General features: G+C 33.4%; 1 protein-coding gene across 4 annotated transcripts in view; it reads right to left on the reverse strand.

Moving 5' to 3' along the window:
- The window catches only part of LOC108758836 (calcium/calmodulin-dependent 3',5'-cyclic nucleotide phosphodiesterase 1A), a 94,587-nt gene that overhangs the window by 44,542 nt on the left and 26,813 nt on the right, over window positions 1–23,232 (reverse strand). The window contains exon 1 of one of the 4 annotated variants that reach the window (XM_018503992.1): window positions 12,788–12,965. The exons of the other annotated variants lie outside the window; for them this stretch is intronic. Within the exon in view, the coding sequence (XP_018359494.1) occupies window positions 12,788–12,965 (178 nt within the window). Of the gene's footprint in view, window positions 1–12,787; window positions 12,966–23,232 lie in introns of those variants that run through there. 4 annotated transcript variants of the gene reach the window in all.

The following is a 23,232-nucleotide window of genomic DNA, read 5'->3' on the forward strand; positions in this document are numbered from 1 at the left end:
ATTGCTCAATGATAAAATCTCGTTTAATCGTATTGACAGGATTCAATAAGGCTATTAAAACTTGGTTACCAGTTCACGATAATTATACTCTAACGTAAATTTATTACTACAAAAAAATATTGAAGACACTCACTATCATGTTTATCGCGCTCTGACGCAACTACGTAATACATTGAATGAACTCAAATATAGATCATTAAATACCAATACCATAAACAATACCGTTTTATATGCTCTACGTAAAACGAATAAAGAAGCTGACATTATTAATAAATTTTTCAGACGAAGAAAAACAAGAGATTGATTTAATAAAAGTCTGAACGGGATTTAAAAACGGTACAATTAAAGTAGTGAGGTTCCTGAATAAAGCAAAAGTATCAATGTTTGATAACTCGTTGATAAATTGAGACAATTAAAATTTGATATATACTACAATAAATCACTGTAAAAGAATTGATCTATTATTTCTGTGTTTTTCAGTCAAGTTGTTGAGCTAAACAAAGTTAATATATCCCACCGACAAGTTCAATCTTTCTAACTAGCTCTAAAGCTTCATCAAAAAGTATATTGCTTCGCTTTAAACGATCTACTATTACTATTTTCTTTAATAATAACGTTGTACAAATAAGAAATAATAATTAACGAGATATTTGCTCTATATAATCATACTAATTATACTTATAAAAGGTGTTGTTTGGCTTTATTAATTATAGGTATTAATAACATCAGTATTAAATTTATCTTTTTATATATGATCGATGCAAGGAATGTTGAATTCAAAAGTACAGTATAAGTGCAACAATATATCATAAATGTGCAGTAGTTTAATAATTGTCTTTCAACATGCATACCAAATCTGAAAAGTTTCTTGATTTCTTCCTTTTGTATTTAACGTATCATAGACTTTTCTACAAATATTTTAATGTATATGAGTAAAACATTTTTTTTTCTAAATATAAAGTTTATTCGGCCTTTGCGAGCAAATTCGTTACAAGAATGGCAAAACTGTAGAACCAATTTTTACATATAATCCCGAATGATGAAAAAATATCTGCGTACGCAAAAAGCTTCATGAGAGATTGAGAATAGAATCAAACAGCAAATACGTGTGTACATGTATGCGCGCGCGCGTGTGTATGTGTGTGTATGTGTGTGTGTAGACTTTGAGAAAATAATGTGCTAAGTCTTCCACCAAGATTACATTTTAGGCCTCAAAATTCAATAACGCTATGTAAAAATAAAAAATCATTTAATATATCAGTATTTTTAAATGGGCATTAGATTCTAATAATGCTTGATTAAACTTGCAAAATTCGTAACAACTCGGCATATAATCGTAATTAATGGACAATAAATATAGACTGCTTATCGGATAGTCTTCGCCTCATGGCATCCATTCTCAACGCCGCTTTCAAAGCATGAATTATGCATTTCGCGAGAACATCAATAAATATTGCTCTTGAACAGAAGACGTTCAAACCACACTATTACAATAAAAAATGATTTATTGTTCCTTTTCTCTCTAGCGTAATAAACTTTCAAACTTTTGTTGTGACTGAAATAATCAAAGAACGCATCAGAAATGGATAATGATCTGTAACATAATGATTTTCTTATATTCACTTTATTTTAACAAATACTCATAGCTAACACATTGATATCACGGAGAAACATAAAAAATTTTTATATCGTTTAAAAATCTCATATCTTTACGCAAAAATAAAATTTAATTAAACAATTCTTCGTTAATAAAATAATATCGAGAATATGATATAAAGGACGAAATTATTTAAGAGTAATTATGGCAAAAATAAAAAGAGAAAACCAAAGATGGGAACCGTTACTTTTACCATCACTCTTACTTTCTACATTAATAACGATTTAACAATGATATTGCAATTTTTTATAACGGTAAGAGTAACTAACTAAAAACTAAGATTGGAAAAGTCACTTTAAAAAAATAACTTGTCACCATCACGCATTATTTATTGAAAAAAGTAATTGACTCATTATTTGTAACACATCGACTCGTTACAAATAACGAGTTACTTTTTTTCAATAAACAACACGATGGTGAATTAAGTTACTTTTCAAAAATGACTTTTTTCTAGCTTTAATTTTTAATTAGTTATTGTTATCGTCACAAAAAAATGCAACATCATTACTAAATCGTTATTATAAGAAGTAACGATAAAAAGTACTAAGTTACTTATTTTTCATCTCCGAAAATCAGCACATACGTATAAAAAGTCTACCCCATTTCTACTCCATTATGCTGGAATTTTTTTTAAAACATTCAACGTTAGTGAATCATCTTACAAAAGTTACATAAGTTTCAGGTAAAAATTGAAAGCCTTGTTTTCATGACAAGTTAGATGAATTCGTTATGTATACGCGTTACATGATCGTAGCAGCTATTAATCTCTAATACACACGATGGTTTTTAACATCTTTACCACACACGATAAGTCTTCCGTGTTCTGAGTTAATTTTCATCACTTTTACTGTTTACAAGAATATAAAGGAACTTCTGATGGGGAACACTTCGTAGAGGGTAGGAATCCAAAAGATCATGCGATTGTCATTCAAGCAAGAAAGATTCGAAACGACTCACTGATAACGGTTAAATATAAAAAAATATATATTTTAGACTTTGTTATAATTTTCTTCGTTCTTTTACTAACGCCTCATGTGCGTGACGATGGTAGATAAGTAAGCAGGGTCACCAATCTCCCCTCTTATGCCGAACGTTACCAGTATTTATGGCGACCTCATAGTTATGACACCCGGAAATGAGGAACTAATATTCAATATGGCTGTCATCGTTTCCGGTACATTTCGGGCGGCATCTTTATCGTCATATTTGCCACATGCTACGTTTGATTACATTGGGTGCATTCAGCGGACTCAACAGTTGAGTGAGCGCTCACTGTTATTAGTGTATTCTTCTAAATCTAAAATTCTGATTGAATGAGCTAAAAGAATAAATACACCAATAACAGCGAGCGCTCACTCAACTATTGAGTCCGCTGAATGCGCCCATTGTGTTCATTGCGTTGCGTTAAGGGGATCCTAAAGATCTGTATTACCGACTGAACACGTATAATTTTTGTATAACGAATACTCTGTTTCTCTTTCACGGATTGGAAAATCCTTTTCCAGGATTAAAGTATACGCATTAATACGTATTTGTGAAGTGGAGTCTACGCTGAGAATGATCAAAAATTTCGAAATCGATATATTTTTTACCATTTCTTAGTGTAACATGGCATCTCAGCTGTCAAGTCGTGACAACATTTACTTAATATGAAAGCTTTGTAACCCGAACGTACGAAATAATAGTTCCCAAACACGTAATTTGCACGAACATACAACGTAGTTTCTCTTTTACGGATTGGAAAATCCTTTTCCAGGATTAAAGTATACGCATTAATACGTATTTGTGAAGTGGAGTCTACGCTGAGAATGATCAAAAATTTCGAAATCGATATATTTTTTACCATTTCTTAGTGTAACATGGCATCTCAGCTGTCAAGTCGTGACAACATTTACTTAATATGAAAGCTTTGTAACCCGAACGTACGAAATAATAGTTCCCAAACACGTAATTTGCACGAACATACAACGTCGAATTCTTAGAATTAGATTTAAACGCTTTATCGCGACAAATTCGTTGTAAAAATTGACACGTATGTGTGACTGCGTATATCATAGGCTGCGTGAGATATTGCTGCGGTAATATAAAAAGACATGTCGATGTGCGGCGCGCGGCGCGACATCTAGTGATTTTGTCGGAGTTCGAGCTTTGCTTTAAGATCCCCGGCTTCATTGGTTTTTGTACGCTTTTGTGTAGTGTTGCGTCGATCGCGTCGTATCTGAATACGGCAGCCTTGCTAGGATGCAAACGACAGCGAAAAGGTGGACAGGTAATCATTAGAGAAAATCGAGGGAGAGTGGAGTGTAGAGTGTTTCTCTTCTCTGATTTGTTCCGCCATTTGTAGTGCACATCCGCAAATGTGCATGTGTGTGTATAATGTATGTCATATATATCACACACAAACTAGTACGATACAATACATGAAGTAAGAATAAGGAAACCTGAGGCTAGGTCCACAACCTTGCTTTAAGAGGCCGTAAGCCGTAAAACCGTAGGAAATTAACCAACCACAGTCAATTATTTTTCTCATATGTAATTGTGATTAGGCAATTTCTTAAGGTTTTACGGCTTAGGGCTTCTTAAAGCGAGGTTGTGGACCCAGCCTAACTAGATAGGATAGGGAGAAAAAAGTTGGTCACAGAAAATATTCCGTATATACTGCCAGGTTTGCTGAACGGAATAACTTGCAACATTTCGTCGCTATATGCTCATATATATATACATATATATACGATGAATGTATATACATACAGGGTGTCAGCCGAGACTTCTCCCACCACCCACAGGAAGGTAGATGGGATCGAAATAAACATAAAATCTTTTATCGTTTAGCGATATTCGTAATAATAATCGAGATATTAATGTTTGCAATTGTACCAATGAGAGCGCACCGATAGAAACGCTCCGGCTGCTCGAGGTATAGCCCAGCCCAATTTGTCAAACGATGGATGCGCCTGCAGCGCGTTGGAGAGGCAAGAGGGGAAGCGCACCGTTGCTTAGCGCCCGGCATCGCCGCTCACACGTCTCACCGCACCGCACCAAAGGACTCGCATCAATGGCCGCTACGCACATTCGCAATTACATATGTAATAATAACACTGCAAAAATAGAACAAATACAAATCATAATAAACTTCGATGAATAAAAATGTCGAAAGAGAGAAAGCGATGAAATCTATGGAAATCTACGGAAAATTAATTAATTTCTAACGTAATCTCTCGGTTCTCTAAATCGAAAGGAAAAAATTTTAAGAAAAAGGTATCCGAAAGAAATAATATTCTCCACCATTCTCTATCGTTTCCTGTTAGGAGAGTATGATTTCATCGGAATACGATAAAATATCAATAAAGACGTAATGTGTTTCATTGCAAGTTTTGTTGGAATCTCTTTCTATGTATACTTAAAAAATCACTGAAAATGTGCTATAGTTAATAGTGTATTTACAATAGTAGAAATTCTAAGTTCATTATCGCATATTTATTAAACGAGCTCTTTGTTGTTAACCATATCAACGATATTTGAAATAGCATTGTGCTCTCAAGGTATAATTAATTATCGTAGGCGGCTCATCGTAATCTATTATAAAATCAATAGGAAACGATAAGGAAACGATAGATAATAGTGGAGAATGATATTATTTCCTTCGAATAACTTTTTCTTAAAATTTTTTCCTTTCGAGTTAGAGAAGCGACAGATTACGATAGAAATTAATTAGATTTTCCGTAGATTTCCATAGATTTCATCGCTTTCTCTCTTTCGATATTTTTATTCATCGAAGTTTATTATGGTTTGTATTTGTCTTATTTTTTTGCAGTGTTATTATTATATATGTCATCGCGAATGGGTGGCACCCAGTTGGATACGGCTCAATTGGACACGAGCCACTCACAGCGCTTGAGACTACAAAGCTCCTAAGCACCGGTCGCTGTGGTTGGTGGTGTCCAATCGAGCCGTGGTCAATCGGGATCACCCCATCGCGAATGTGCGTAGCGGCCATCGACGCACTCCTTTGGTGCACGGAGAAAACTGCGCAGCAATGATTACTGTGCCGAGAAAAAATTTTCACCGCACTGTGCACGCGCTAGTCATCACTGTCCAAACAGCGATCATCGCGACAGCGATGACTAGCGCGTGCACAGTAATTGTTACTTTGTGCGGTGAAAATTTTTTCTCGGCACAGTAATCATTGCTGCACAGTTTTCTCCGCGTGCAGTGCGGTGAGACGTGTAAGCGGCGATGCCGGTCGCTAAGCAACGGCGCGCTTTCCCTCTTGCCTCTCCAACACGCTGCCGGTACATCCATCGTTTGACAAACTGGGCCGGGCTATACCTCGAACAGGCGGAGCGTTTCTGTCGGCGCGCTTTCATTGGTACAATTGCAAACATTAATATCTCGATTATTATTACGAATATCGCTAAACGATAAAGGACTTTTATGTTTATTTCGATCCCATCTACCTTCTTGTGGGCGGTGGGAGAAGTCTCACCGGACAACCTGTATATATATATATATATACTAAACCATAATGCGAGACTTCCAAATTAACAATATTCTCAACCAGAGCGGCTGAAGTTCCACTGAGAATTTGGAGCGACACGCGCATCGCGGGCTGTGATTGGTGCGCGATAGCTTATTCTTATTTCGAAGGATTATAGGCATTGAAGTGTTTAGGTCAGATTAATTTTTCCTAAATCTCGTGTAGGACAGTAATAACATGACGATCATAACGTATGGAAGTGATTCCCTAACTCCATGTGGAATTATCTTGCCTTTCGTCGCATAATTTCGTCGCAACACATCGGCACACGGCACACGCCTCACAGGTGCTCCGATTGACTCACGCGACACATGAATCACGTGGTGTTGGCATGATAGAATCGTACAATGCCGAGTAAGTTTCTCGCTAGGAATATCCGCAATTAATCGATGAAAATCCTTAGATAGATGATGCAAAATTAAGTAATGAAAATAATTCAGCGCGAAACGAAAAGTCAAAATCAAATAAATAAAAAAAAAAACAAAATCATATTCCTACGGAAGGCAGGACAGTATATATTTTTTAAATAACAAATAAATAAGCTTTCTGTTACTAAATGTCATTCTTAAAAACTTTTTGCAGATCATTGATCTTAATGGATATATGTATCGTTCAATATCATCCAATTAATAACTCGATGACAAGTATAGGCAGAGTAAGCGTCAATACTATCTCATACAATAGACATCGCTAAATTGAAAGGTTTTATTTCTGAAATAATAGAAGAATTCATCGAACCGTATAGTAGCACGTGCGCAGATCAGTCGCGGTGTTTCTTGAAACAAACAGAAAAAAACTAAATCTAGTATGGTTTAAAACCAGGTTAAACAATTGTAAGAATTTTTTTTTCTTTTAAAGGTCACTTTTTATTTTGTTTTATTATTAATAACAATAAATAAAATTATGAATCAAGATGCGAACGTGTTGAATGTGATTCAATGAAATTCCATTTCATTCGTATAAAAATTGTTCTTTTAAATTATGTGCCTATATGCAATATACATATATGTATACATTGACGAGCAATAGTACAATCACTAATTTGCGAAGACTCGTTAGAGAAAATTGGTACAAAAAAAGTAATTTGCTCTTTTTTTATGTCATATAATTTTTTAATATCAGGAATAATTTTACTGATTTAAGTTTTAAATATTTAATTTCTCTCCTTTCTCTCTCTCTCTCTTTCTCTCTCCCCCCTCTCTCTATTTCTCTCTCTCAGAAAAAATATTTCTTTCAAATATGTCAACATCTTATTTTGAGAATAAAATTAACATATATATACACAAAATATAACGTATATTTTTTATTAATTATAAACAAATTGTAAAAAAATTGCTATATGTATATTATTTACGAAAAAATTGTAGATTTCATGATATATTTTTTAAGTAACAATAAATAATTATTCTTTATATTTCGTATAGACATAAATCATGCAAGAGTAATACGAGAGAAGAGCAATTAATTGACCATCTAAAACGCGACATTTATGTATACTCGATTGAATGAATGGATGTTAATGGATATATGTAAATATTGAAAGACTGTTACGATATTTAAATAGCGAGCAATCAATGTTATTCTCTAAGACTCAATAAAAGAACAATCTATATCTATATACACTTTATTTATCTATTTTATAACGCTTATATACAGGGTGTTCCTAGTTAAATGGCCAAATTTTAAATATAAATTTCGGACCTCAAACAAACAAAATTTTCCTCTGGAAGTATGCTCGTAAACGCTTCGTTCAAAAGATATTGACTTCTGAACTTACAGAACTGTAGGAATGAATAATGTTGAAATAATGTCTATACTCTTTATTGCTTTACAATAATCAAAATTTAATTATTAAATGTTTTGTTCAAAATAAAAGTGTATAGTTAGGAATAATAGGCGATAATCTAATTGGACCTCATTTTCTACCAGCTCGCTTGAATGCGAATGGATTTCTCGCATTTTTGAACAATGAATTTTATGAACTTTTGGAAAATATTCCTTCGAATATGAGAGTGAACTTCTGGTTTCAATTGGATGGCTGTCCTGCTCACTATGGCAGAGGTCCTCAACAGTTGCTTAATATTCATTTTCCCAGAAGATGGATTGATCGTGCTGAACCTGTGGCTTGGGCTTCGCGTTCACCGGATTTAACACCATTAGATTTTTTGTATGGGATATTCTGAAGTAAAAAGTGTATGCAGTGCCTGTTAATGATCTTCAATCATTAAAATAAAGAATTGTGCAAGCGTGCGAAAAAATTACAGATGCACAATATCAGTCAGCCACTCGTTCTCTCATCGATAAATGCAATGCTTGTCTCGGGGCTGGAGATCATCATTTTGAACAAAACATTTAATAATTAAATTTTGATTATTGTAAAGCAATAAAGAGGATAGATCTTATTTCAACATTATTCCAACATTATTCATTCCTACAGTTCTGTATAACTTCAGAAATCAATATCTCTTGAACAAAGCATTTGCAAGTATATTTCCAGGAAAAAATTTTGTGTTTTGAAGTCCTAGATTCATATTTAAAATTTGACCATTTAACCCTGTATACACGCGCGCGAACGCATATATATATATATATATACACACACATATATATATATATATATATATATATAGAGAGAGAGAGAGAGAGGAGGAGGAGGAGGAGGAGGAGAAAGGAAGAGAAAGATATACAAAAACAGAGAAACATAGATAGAGAGAAAGAATTTTAAAAATATAAACAATTACAAATTTTGGATTAGCAAATTAATTTTTGAGCTTTTACAACACACCAGGTAAACACATCGTATTCATGATGAATTAGCTTAATGCTAATTCATCTGTTATTTATATTACACAATGGCTCATACTAGAGAAAATTGATAGACAATTTGTGTATGACAGAAATCGAGAATGGAAATAAAACGTCAACTTTCTCTTCCGCCAAATGTCATAGGGTAAATTAAATTCGCAAATTAGAGACATCGCGACAATGTCTATTATATCTCTCGACACATTAAAGAAAACGAATAGACGCTCAAAGAAATTTAATCAAACAAATAATTGCATCATAAATAACGGTTACGGCATTAATTTCCTCGCAATAAGCCGACAAAAATGCCAAGTTAAGTCGAGTATAAGAAGAACGATGCAAAGATCAACGTCGATAAAAGACGTTAATCTCATTAAATAGTTCTCATCTTTGACCTCGAACTTTGTAATCGAAGACTTCGTGGATTAAAAGATTTTCCAGCGAATTTGTTTCCATCCGAGATATTCTGTGGAATTACAAAGAAATACAACAGGTATTTTTTATCTCATACATATAATGTGCATGACTCGTTATATGTAGTAACAAATAATATGTGTATAATAACAAACAAATCTGTTGCATATCACGCGTTGAAAAAATCTAACGAGCAGGAGCGCGTAGAAAAAAAAGAGGAAATAAGTGGATCACAAAAATGAAAGTCTCTTTAAAACGAGGCGTATGTCTTTCATTAACCGTGGACGACCTGTTTTTTGCAGACGACCTCTTTTGAATTCACCTTAATGATAGTAGTTTTCGAATTATGTTGAGTCGTGGTAGCGGCGGTTATATACGCGACCTATATTAATTAATTTTCTCTTTCTTTCTTGTATCCCGAGAGAAAAATAAGGTTTATCGAGAAAGGACGCAAACACGTTTCATTCTTGTTCTCTGTCACATTACCGCATGCAAGATAAGTGCAAAACACTTCACACGGCGTGGCTGCGGCATGCGGTGGTCCGGCGCAGATTTGCATAATTCTTAATAACTGCTTTCGTATATTCGCGTGCAGTTTTTTGGTTGGGCATCCGATTACGCTTTCGGACATTATACACGCGATATGCGATACGGGATACGCGATACACGATATGCACAATGAGATGCAACGAGATGCCACGATCGAAATACATATATTGCGGCTAGCAAATTGGTTAATCATTAATAGCGAGATTATATAATTACAATCAATTCGTATATTCCGACTACCAAATGAATCGCGGAGAAACGTCGGATTAATTCTAAATTACATTGTTGCTCGCATTAATTAATTATGTTCGTCGAGCGCACTCTCTAACGATGTCAAAATGGATAATAATTACGCAGAAATAATCATATTATATATACATATATCATACTTATGTGAAGCAGTGAAAGAAAGGCATCGACTTGCATTCATGAATAATATACGTTACGTACAACTTTTGTTTTAAATAAACGGCTATTCTCTATAAAACAGTACGGATATTTTTTTGTACATATATGTAAAGAGTAATTGTAATATATATATATATATATACATATATACATCACATATTACGTATTGATATACATATTTTTAAATAAATAGAGGAAAAAAGATTAAAGTTGCATTATCATTAAATTTTAAATCAAAGTATCACGCTAACTTTTTGCAAGTGAAATCCATTAAAATATTGATTTTATAAAGAATATTTCAGTATCTCAAACTTACTAATACTTCAGTTTCAACACATAAAAAATCTATAATTGGATCTGAGAAATCTGAGATGGTTTTTTCACAGCAGTCGCAAAAGTATAAAACTTTCGCAAAAGCACCCATACATGATAAACTGACGTTAATTCAGCTAGACTTTCTTTATTTTAACCCTTTTAAATCTAAGTTTTTATTAAGAAAAACATTTTTCATATTTTAATATAACTGAAGAGCTTTTAGCTAAACTGTGTTGGTTTTTAAACGCATAAGTTTTTATTAAATCTCTGTCAGTTATAAGAATGTTAAATTATAATCTTTCTTTAAATCTATGCGCAAACTTTCTAGTTCGTTAACATATATAAGCTTGATCTGAATTTCATCAAAAGATATCATGTTAATAATCATGCATGACTTACGGAGAATATATTATTTATCAGGCAAAAGAATTAATTAAAGCAAAAATTTATGCCTAATTTTTATGACTTCAGAAACAAAGACTGCGTTTAGCAGAGAAAGACTTTGCAATTATTGTCAAATTTTTCAATATGATCAATTTATACGTTTAGATTTATAAGGAATCAAAAGCAAGAGTAATGAAGAATTTTACAATAGTTGTAAAGCTGCTTTCTCTGCTGAACGCAGCCATAGATAATTTTCCAATACATTTTATTTCTACATGTATTCTAATTGGTTAAACTGACATACTTAAAATATAAAATTTCTGACATGTACAAGTTTTTTATGTGTTTACATTGTCTAACAATAAGTAATGTAAGAGAGCAAAGAAGTATTTGCACCGCATCAAGTTATGTTATTTTTTTATCTAAAAAATGTTTAGTCAATCATTGAGACTTTTGTTCCTGCTTAAACAAAACCATTAGATAGACGAAAAATAAAATAGGAATAGAGAGAGAGAAAGGGGGAGAGAAACTCAGTCATAATTTGTTAATTAAAAATTAATCGCTTTGTATATTATTAAAACTTATCTCATTATTAATATTATTAATATTATTGTATGTTGTGTACATTATTGCATAAAATAAAATTATGTTTGAAAATATATTGGATTGCAAATATTAGAATTATTATATTAGACTTATAGTGTAATTATTTAAATAGTTAGAGTTCGTACATTTGCAAGTACTACCTAATTCAAGCGCATATAATCTTGAATATAATTAGATCCGAAACATTAATGTATGAGTAAAGTCCAAACTCACATAACGACAATGTAACTACATTACATCCCACACCACACACCACACACACACACACACACACACACAAAATCTCTAAAATGCTAATTATCCTTCAAGATAACAAAACGATATATCGCGAATTTCCAAACAACTCAGTAAATACACTTTTTACTATGAATTTAAATCTTTATAAGAATCAAATAAAATGGCGTTCTCTTTATATTTTACGTATAATTCTCAGTAAAAAAAAATAAAAAATTGTATGTAGTATGATTCGATGTAATTGGACACAAGACATTAATCGAAACGTTGATTAAATACCAAAAATATAACTCTCAAAGAATTTTTTTACTTTTTATTATTTTATATTATTTACAGAGAGAGTTAAATTTACTCTATAGTTTATAGTGTGTATATATATATATATAAATTTGTTACTATGATTACAACGTCATAGTCATATTTCGAGTCAAACACTAAATAAAAAAAACTCCACATCAGTGCCCATTGTCACATACAATTAATGTAACAATAATTCAACAATGTAAAAAATTGTATAGCGAACTTGAAATCTTACACGAGATTTGAAAGAAGAGAGATTTATATAATTTTTTAAATGTTATTTCATTTTTTATTTTATTAGTTATGAAAAAAACAAATAAGAAATACTATTCTTATACTCCCATATCATTGCCCTTACTATTTTTCCACTCATATTTATATTAGATATTAGATATTTGTATGAGACTATATAGTCTATTGCATATATCATAATAATAATAAGCATCACACAATAAACGCTTCTCTTGTACGTTCAATTATTATGCATTATTATATTTATAACATCTTAATACTTATCTATAGACACGCTCTCTACCATCGTTATCATATATTCGAGATATTATCACGTCTCTACTCACCAATTACGTAATTGTATCCGTCCAAGGTTAAAACACATTTGCGCGTATTTGGCGAGGACGGAATGCATGGCACTTGTCTCCGTGAAATTCGCTTGCTAGGACTACACGAAGAGCCAGTTGCACCCGGATCTGAGTGACACTTTTGCACAGGATCTTTGCCTGGTCTAGACATTGTCATCAATGATTATTCAGTCTTATTTCCTCGACATCTTCGCCGATCTTCTCATTCAAATATAAAAGCTCACGAGACTCCATCTTCTAATGTAACTGTGGCACTTTATTAATCCTATATCCCTTATCGCTATCATCAGTCAATGTCCTAAGCAATCCTTTCAATTCCACTGTCGTAACGTAAATTGATGCGTGATTTTATTCCTGTTTATGATATTTGTATAATCCGTTTATACACAGTCTATATTTTAGCAGTTTAGTTTATATACAAACGTGTCCGTTTACTTCTTATACCGCGTTTTATATCGCGCGCACGTGCAACGCATCGAACGCTGCGGTTCGATACAAGATTCCAGGTTCTCCGCCGCGTAATAAACCACTAGAAAGTAGAGGTGTTTATGGTTCAATCTTCGGGTTCATCTCTTTACATGGTTCATGTATGCGAAAATAATGTCAGCTATGCTTCCTCCATGTATGAATCAGATTTACTGGGAAGCATTCAAAATGAATAACCGTTCGTTTTTCAAGGCAAATGATGGCACAGCAATTTAATTTTCAACGTGCGCCAAGAGAAAAATGAAAGCCTCTATCCCTTTATAAAAGCACATAAGGATTTTGTTATAAAAAGAATACATTTATCTTTATCTGTCTTTGCAATTCATGCATCACTATATTATATCTAACATTTTTAAGGATGCTTTACACATATTATCCCTTACATTTTTATCACCTTTTTGTATGTTTTTTGTACGTAACGTAATTTTTCTTCTTTGCTCTGTCTGCAATAAAATTTCTCATCAAACTCAAACAGCAATTTGAGTTTCAGTTCCGATCGACGAGTCAAACGCAACCGTCGTACGAAGCAAGAATTGGCATTTATCACAATTTTGTCAGAGTCTCGATTCTCGATCGAGGAATGCATTCTCTAATTATAGCATTTTCTATCATAATCGACAGTACATAACTGCCGAGCAAAAATTCTGTAAAACAATATGGACATCTTCGGTGAACGATTTTGTGATGCATGCAGTACACAGTCAACGTCTTCGTGTGCCCTTCGTAGCATCGGGAATAGCTTTTGAAAGCGGAAAAAGACTTTCGGAAAAAATGTACAGTTTCATTTGTAAAAAAGTTTGTACTTTGTACAAAAAATTGGCAAAAATAGAATATCGTATCCACCCTCATTAGGGATCATGCTCTCGTCGTATCGAACACGCTTGCGAGCGGCGAAATCACCGACGTACTTATACTCGTGACGTGCACGCACGTCCGACTGTGAGTTCTTGCCCTGACAGATGGTATGGAGGGAGAACGAAAATCAGGCGATCGATTCACGTTACCATAACGTTAACGTCGCAGGTTGGTTACCCGTACCGGTGCACCGGCGCGCCCATGCCGTCTCGCTTCCGACATGCCATGCTGCGCGGCTGCACGCACGAGTTTTCACGGGATACGATTCGAAAATGCATGACAGTTACCATCGTGCATAGGCACGATCCTAGATCTTTTTGTTCCTCTTTTTACGATCACGTTTCACGCGATAAAATCCAGGAGAAACTTTCTCATAACTGCACTCGGAATAGGATTCGCGTTGTGACTTCCAAAGTTCCCGCCTGCAACTTGGGTTCGCTGAATTCGAATTGCACTGGAAGCTAGGATTTTCTTTCTCTTATCATATATGTATATAATAGAGATTCGGAAATAGATACGCAATGTCCAGTTTCAGTCGTTATACGCAAATAAGCGTGGACAAGCGGAACTCTTTTCAGAAATTATTATACATCATTCAACCAATGGCAAAAAAGTAAGAGAATAATGCCGTCAGGACACATTTGTTAGGTCAACCTTTTTATAATTAATATTTGTCGATAAGATGAATCAGCAGTCGCAGGCGTCCGAAACTCTCTGCGTACGGTTCGTAGGAAAACGGTGACGGAACGTCGCATGAACCGTGCGACTAGTAGAAGAACCGAGTGCCTGGTCAGACGCTAACGACAGCGGCAAAAGCTGGTGAATAAGGGTGGACGAAACGCAGAACGCGGAGACGGGACGGAACAAGACAAAACGAAATGAAACGAGACGAAACGAAACGAAAGAAACGGAACAAAGGAGTAACGCGCTTGTAACCACGATACGCGCAAATCGCTAGAAAAAATGAACACGAACGTCCGATCTCAGCCACGGTACCGCTACAACTGAACCACTCGAAACCTCCACCTCTCGCCGTCGTCGGTCGTCCTCCCTTCTCTTTGCCGCGTCCCGCTCCCAATACCTCGACAACCCATTTGACCTCTCTCTATCCAACCACCATCCGCTTTCATCTCTCATTCTCGCTCCCCGTTTTTTTCGCGCCATCGTGGTTTCTTTCCCTCTGATATATCTTCCCCATCTGCCTCTCTTTCTCAATTGAAGCTTGTCCACGCTTTTTGCTCGTTCTCCTTCATTTGCACCGTATTTGAGACTCTCTTTGCCCTTGTACGCATACGTATATGCGTATGCGCGTACATGCATATGTGTGTCTGACACTGAACATCTCCCGACACTTTCTCCAGCACTTATTTCCATCAGTCCCGCAAATCGATAACGTGATTACGTCGTTATGTTTCTCTCCCGCTTTTTGTTCATATTCATTTATCTAATTGCTAGCATTGTAGCAAGTTCACCGAAGGTTAGTTTAAGACAGGAATAATAATTAGATGATTTACAGCATTGAGAAGTTCAACAGTACATGATACTTATCTTCAATTCTTTTCTCAAAATTTAATAAATCTCTCATTTTATTTATTTTCTTGTAAGATGTATTAAAACTAAAAAATGTTACAGAAAGTATAATAAGTACGAAAAAGTATACAGATAATATATATAAAAGTATACAAATAATATATTCTTATTTTGTTTTCAGTTTCTAATATTGTTGTCTATACAGTGAAATAAAATAACATAACGAAAAAGTAACATATAAATAAAAGATACACACGAATTGTATACGCTAAAATTAACATCTATGTATAGTCTATCCTTTCACTGATGACAAAAATCTATTGGTACTTAATAATTTGGTATTCAAAGAACTTGCGACATGTACATGATAAAAAGTTCGTCAATCTTTTAACTTTCAATTCCTTTCTACAGTTGTAAAAATTTCTACAGCTCTCGAAAAATTTCAGAATACTTGTGCAGTTGTTTTAGTTTAAGAATATCCTTGCCCATAAACTACGCGTAAAATTGAACTAAACGCAAAATTAAAAATATCTTTAGAATTAGAAAATTCTTTCAAATCTCTTCTTTCTTTTAAATTCTCCCAATGAATTTTGTCGTAAAAAATTACAAAAATGCATTGAAACAATTTAACATAAAGATATCAGACATATAATGTCATTATTTAGTGATACTTTATATAATTTTCAATAAAACCACAGAAGTTTAAGATAATTATGAGCGTGTATCTTTTATATTCCAAAAATCCAGTTTTTCTTAGAAATTTTGTATAAATAAAGATATCTTAGAATAAATTGAAGAAAAAGACCAAACAAATCAGACCCTTGTTTAATTCTACATCATAACAGATTGATCAAATTAATATTTTACAACCGTTTGATACCACCGATCGATATCACGCGGTACAAGAAATTTAAAGATCTTCAAAGCCAGAAATGCAACAGCTGCTACACCATTAAACCTTTGCGATTTGCTCGAATTCAATGCGAATTATCTTTCTAGTAACTATTATGTCCGCTTTTCTTTTGTAACATAGCGTTTATTCGTGTATCCGTTCTCATTCTTTTCAGTGATAGTTCTTTCTTTATCTTTCTCGCACATTGACCGAAATATCAAGTTTTACACGATTAACTCTTCTGCATAATATTACCGCACCTATAACTACTTATATTCAAATCCAATCGCTTAATCAACTATCTATTTAAATATTTTCAAGAGAAAAATCATGAAAGTAGAAGAATCATATTGAAAGAAAAATATTCTAAATTTTAGTAAATTATTCGTTTCAATTGTACCACTAACTAAATATTTACTAAATATAAAGATATATTTGTTTAATACAAATCCAATATAATTTAACAATCATTTTTTTATTAAACAAATATTTATTTACTGTAAGTAAATGTTTAGTTGGCACTCAAATAAATATTATTTATTATTTAGTACATTTTTTCTCAAAATAAGCGTAAAAATCTTGATCTATATATATCGCTAAAAACATTTAATTTGCAATATTCACTTATTTTGTGACGTTAAAAAAATCTCCAGATGTGAAAACAATACGCGTTAAATAAATTAAATTAAATAAAAAATAAAACAAATTAAAACGTATAAAGTAAATGACTTTCCAAGGATAATAAAATTATATATTTTGATAACAGAGATATTTCTCCTCGTATATAGATAAATTTGTTTAAAAGTATTATATCACATAGTACATATATATATAATGTATAATTATAATCATTGAAACTTTGTGCAAGATATAAATTGACAATATTGTATCATATTTCTAAGCAGAGAGAGAGAGAGAGAGAGAGAGGGAGAGAGAGAATCACAATGATAAAATTTGCGTTTTTTTTTACATAACAAATTCTTAAAATAATCGCCTTAACGTACAGATTTACACTTTTCTTTGCGGAATTTTATAATATAAGGAACTTCAATTCTCTTCTTGTCGAAATTATAACCCTAGAGGGAAATAGCAGATTATAACGAAACGGTATAATGGTTGCCAGACAAGCTATGCAGTAGCCAGCGTTTATTATAAATGCAAATGCATTCTGTTCGCGATATTTCTGCTCTGATAAAGGGAGAGGAATAGGGGAGACGGCAATTTCGATTACGACTGGTCGCGCGTGTCTGCGAAAAGGACGTCAATTTAGCAAGAAGATAATCTTGCTGTCGAGTGCCGAGCTGTTCTAACCTTCCTCAAACGAAACCCTGTTTCAAGAAATTCTTCCGTCGCCTCCGTAAGTGAGCAATGAATTTTATTCACCATCCTTCTCTCTCTCTTTCTCTCTCTCACATCCTCTTTTTATTTCCGTCTTATTTCTTCTCTTTTTTTTATAATGAAATCAGCATATTCTACAAAGATATGCATTAATTAATTCCACCGGTTTAAAACGCAGGAATAAATACAATAAAGTGCTTGATCATTAAATGCGTTAGCATCTGATGAGTTAATGCACTGTAGTTGTTAAAAACATGCTTAATTTACTCAAAGATATAATAGTTAATGCGGACAACTTAAATACAATTATTACGTTTACGGCTCGATTTACATTGAAGTTATAACATCGATTGTATGAAACTGACCAATCATAGCTATTCCTCTGAAGAATGGAATAACTGTGATTGATCAGTTTTCTAACATCAATGTTATAACTTCGGCGTAAATCGAGCCGTGTAAACGTAATTAATGTAGACCAAGTTTGCTGTCTATTTTCCCGCTGCGCCGATCTGATAAAGAAATGAAAAGTAGAGGCATAGAAATGGTACTTTTAACAGATATTTGACAGTTGATTTTCGAACCAAGGTATATCATACGCAACATGGAAAAACGTATGAAAATTACTCTATCGCTCGTTTCAATAGAATTCTCTTTGATGCTCTGTACTTGGCACATAGCAATGCATATATTTTTTGCTTTCCTTTCGTTTGCTTTTTGTTTCTCATTTGCTCAGAAACTCTTTCTCTCTTCTACTCTCTCTTTCTCTTTCCCTCTTTACATAATTTTAATAATGAGGATCAGTAATAAAAACATTTTCATTTATATTCATTTCTGCGCTATTTCCATTTCAATTTTTGATAATTTGTCCAGTTTCATAACTTATCGAATAAAATAAAAATTGTATTAAATTATACGTAACAGATTATACGCAAAAAAAATTGATATCTCTTATATTCGAAATAAATAAGTTTAATTAGACCTACATTTCCTAAAAATTTTGAAAAAATAAAAAGATATGTCCTCTTGAAAGTATTAGTTTTTATACTTTATATTTTACATTATTGGCTCTGTATGCAAGTTCAAAAAAAATTTAAATCTTTAAAATGATGAAACCCTTTATACAAATAAAGTATTTCCAGAAAAATATTCAGCATTTATATGGTAGATAATACATTCCATACTGAATAAAAAAACTCTAGTGAACATAGATTGAAAACTGAACAGCTTTTGAAATATAAACATTTTCGTATGTTAGCATCATGAATGACTTACTGGCTCTATTTACAGAAGGTGTTTCACATGTCTTCCTTTCATTTCCATATAATTTTAAGTTTGGCATTTTTTTTATACAGAATCACGAGCTTTCTCGAAAAATCCTGGTCTGTGTCGAATTATTTGACAAACACGCTGGATTCGATCATGTAATCCTTCTACGTCATTTATTGACAAATATAATCTGCTTTTCAAATACCCTCATAAAAAAATCCAAAGGATTTAAATCAGGGAATCGAGAGGGCCACGCAACTGGAACACGTCCAATCCACCTTTAATCGTGTTTAAGTGCTCTTTCACAAGTGCTCAACGCACAAAATGAGTTGGAGCTCCATCATGCATGTACCATATTGATAACCTTTCAGCTAAAGGCATATACTCTAAAAGCTGAGGTAAATATATTCACCAAGAAATTCATATAAGCAGCGCCTGAAAGCTGATTTAGAAATATTTTAGGGCCAATGAGATGATCTCCTATAATGTTCATCCGAACATTTAACGAAAATCGGTGTCGATGGCTTGTTTGAATAAATGCGTGAGAATTTTTTATTGCCCATACATGATGGTGATAAAAATTTGTAATTCCATTTTGCATAAATGTAGCTTAATCAGTAAATAAAACGCAAGCTACAAAATTTGGATTCGAAGCACATTTTACGAGTAGCCACTATGAAAATTCTATTCTTACTTGATAATCCGGTGGAGTGAGTGCTTGCAATCGTTGGATTTGATATGAATAGAGTAACTACTTGTAAAGCGATTTCCAGACAAGTACCGATTTCTACGATATTGGATATCCTTCTTACACTGGTTCTGAAATTTTCTTCTATCCTTAAAATGCAATCCTCCGTATTGAGGGTCGATACAGATCTAGGCCTACCAGAGTCTCGATGGCGAATTCTAAATGAACCTGATTCACAAAGACGTTGGTAAAGATTTTGCAACAATGTATGAGAGGGAACTCTTCGACTAAGAAATTTTTCGATGTAAAAACGTCGCGCAACAGGGACATTTTCATTAGCACGACTATTTAAAAAATGGGTAAATATGCATTTTAGGCGATACCTCACTGATTTCAATGTCCTTTAGATATGTTGTAGGGGAAAGTGTCCTGAGTCATTCGCCACAAGAATTAAATAGGGGACGGTATTGGTTTAGAACAGTGCTCGCAAAGATTTACACATTTCGGGCCGATTCCGGCGAGCGACTCCCACTACCGCTCGAGGTTCGGCCGAGCCGCCGGGCGCTCACGTGACGCTCTGGCTCAGGAGCATCTCTGTAGCTTAAACGTGCGGAGGTCGTATTTTACGTTATTAAAGAATATTTTTCTTGCAAAATAATTTTTGTTTTCTTAAAAAAATCAAATACTGAATTCTCTAAAACATTTTGTCATAATAATTCTTGCCTACTAGAAACTATTCAATAATTGTTATAAATTTACATCGAGAAGTTTCTAGAATAACTAACACATTTTGTCATAATAATTCTTGCTTACCAGAAACCATTCAATAATTGTTATAAATTTACATCGAGAAGTTTCTAGAATACATCGAGAAGTTTCTATATTTACATCGAGAAATTTCTATATCGTCTTTATATGTAATCGTTTAACATTTTTTTTTAAATTGCTCATTAGGTTGAGCACAACTACAGTCGGAGACTTTCGTCCTTAAGAACATCGACGGCCGATGGACGCTACGAACAATCGTAAAGTTGTGATTAAATCAATTTAAGGAGGAGGGAAATGAGGAGGTTGATAAATTCCACTGCGATATAAAAGTCGGTGTTGCAAGAGATGTATACGGATGCATAATTCATCCAACGTCGCTATAACGCGGATATTTCCGCGATAAAAATGCTGTGGTTCGCGATAATGCTAGATTCACCTCTATTTATCACGTGGTGTACTTAATGGCAACCGCTATGTACCTATCAATTAATACCTGTGTGCTCATCAAACGGACATGAGAGAAATGCAATGGCGGGCCATTGGGTTAAACTAATGTTGGAGATCAGCCAATTATATGTACAAACTGTATATTCCTATCCGCAGCGCGTGTGTGTCCTTTGTCGACTTAACCGGTTGTACCAATTATCGACTACTATTATCGGCCCGATAATAGACGCTACATCATAAACCAAATTCGTCAATGATATTGACGACGATCTGATTAAACAAAATAATTACACAGTAAAAAATTATATAATAATGCCTCAAGTGAATCTCATCGTTTATCTCAGAAACGTTTTTATTTCGTAGAGGATCGATATATCATAAGTTGCATTTTATAATGGATATCGAGTTCAAGCGAAATTCTTTGATCTCGCGAAAACGCGATGATCACTAACGACTAAACGTACGCAATTCATCCTCGTAGTCGAGATATTAATCATGTAATTTTTATAAAAGCGGTATTTGCTTTTGTTTACTTTAAAAGCCTGCTCCTGCAATCGAATGAACATTAATTGTGCTATAATTGCACACTGTCTAATAATTGTGACTCTATGTTGAAAAATTCAAAATAAGTCAAATAACTGCAGCTGGAGTAATGACGAATCATTACATTTATTCATAGCGAGAAATGTAAATAGAAAATATACTTAGCTATAAATGAGAAAAGGCCGAGTATGTATAAATTAGTAATATTGCAATTAAGTGAATAAGTGAGTGAGTGAATGAGAGAGAGAAAGATAAAAAGAAAAACAAAGACTATCAAATTATTTAATTTAATAAAAACTCGGTTTGATAATATCGCATGCGTAAATAGATATACATCACCATTTGAAACGTAACATAAAAACATATATTAATTTTCTCAATTACAATTAATATATTAATTAAATATAAATATTATAGTATTTTATAGTATATATATTATATATAATGTGATAGTATTTTTGAGCGTACGTATATCAATTTCTTCTTGTGTTAACACACGGCTGTACGAAACTAGATCAATGAAACCTTAGGAACAATGGCTCAAATAAATTACTTCGTCCGCAATTATATATCATTCATTAATTTAATTAAATTCTGTATGCGGTGAGACCAGTAATAACGGCGTAATAATCCGATTAAATATAATATAAAAAGTGTCTAACAATATCATAACTTTTTCATACGTTCCGTAGTTAATTAAATATTCACATTAAAGTAGCAGACAGTTCTCTCTCCCATGAGAAACCATTACTATATTAGAATTAAAATCAGCCGCACGATTCCAATGGTGACCACACGTAATCCGGGCTTAAGTCGAGCTACACCGCAGACGCGTAAACTCTGGCCTAATTTCGCACAACCTAAATTCAATCAACGTTTAGTAAGTTAGCTCCATACCGCTAACTATTTCAATTTAAGACTACCGAGTTTGAGTGTCTTGTTAAAGTCTATTGCAAAAGAATTATGTGATAAAATTTCCACGTTACAGCAAATTTATCGAAAAAATATCTTTTCTGAGAAAATATTTGGAAAAGTACCTCTTTTTGAAATATAAAATGTCTTAAAAATCTCCGATGTTACGAAAAATGGAACCGGTCTGAATATATCTTCATTAAGGAGAAATCCAATTTTTATTAAATAATTTCCAATTCTGATTAAAACATTTGTCGAATAAAAATTTAGGTCGATCTTTTCCTATATAGACGCATACTCATTACGCTGCGTGTAATGTTACGGCTGTCAACGCATATGCCTTTACATCGATTTCTTATAAATTTCAAACAACTTGATTGTCATAGGAAATATCTTGGCGCATAATATTATCAAGAGGATATTTATTTTATATAAGATACAACGTAACGGTACATCTGAGGATGACAGCCTTACAGAATATTTTAGAGAGATGTTCCGGATGTTAGTCAGTGTACGTCAAGCCTAAGGTCGATTGATAGTTACTGCTAGGTTTCTATTGTCAACCAAACGACTTTACGGCTTTCGATGCTGACCCACGTATACAAGAGTTATAAACGATGAATCTGAAATTGTCACGCAGTTTTATGACATGCATACTGCCGCGTCCTTATCGCCACGAAATATCGGATAATACGTTAA

Source organism: Trachymyrmex cornetzi, unplaced genomic scaffold (assembly GCF_001594075.2).
Source record: "Trachymyrmex cornetzi isolate Tcor2-1 unplaced genomic scaffold, Tcor1.1 scaffold16, whole genome shotgun sequence".
Taxonomy (NCBI): domain Eukaryota; kingdom Metazoa; phylum Arthropoda; class Insecta; order Hymenoptera; family Formicidae; genus Trachymyrmex; species Trachymyrmex cornetzi.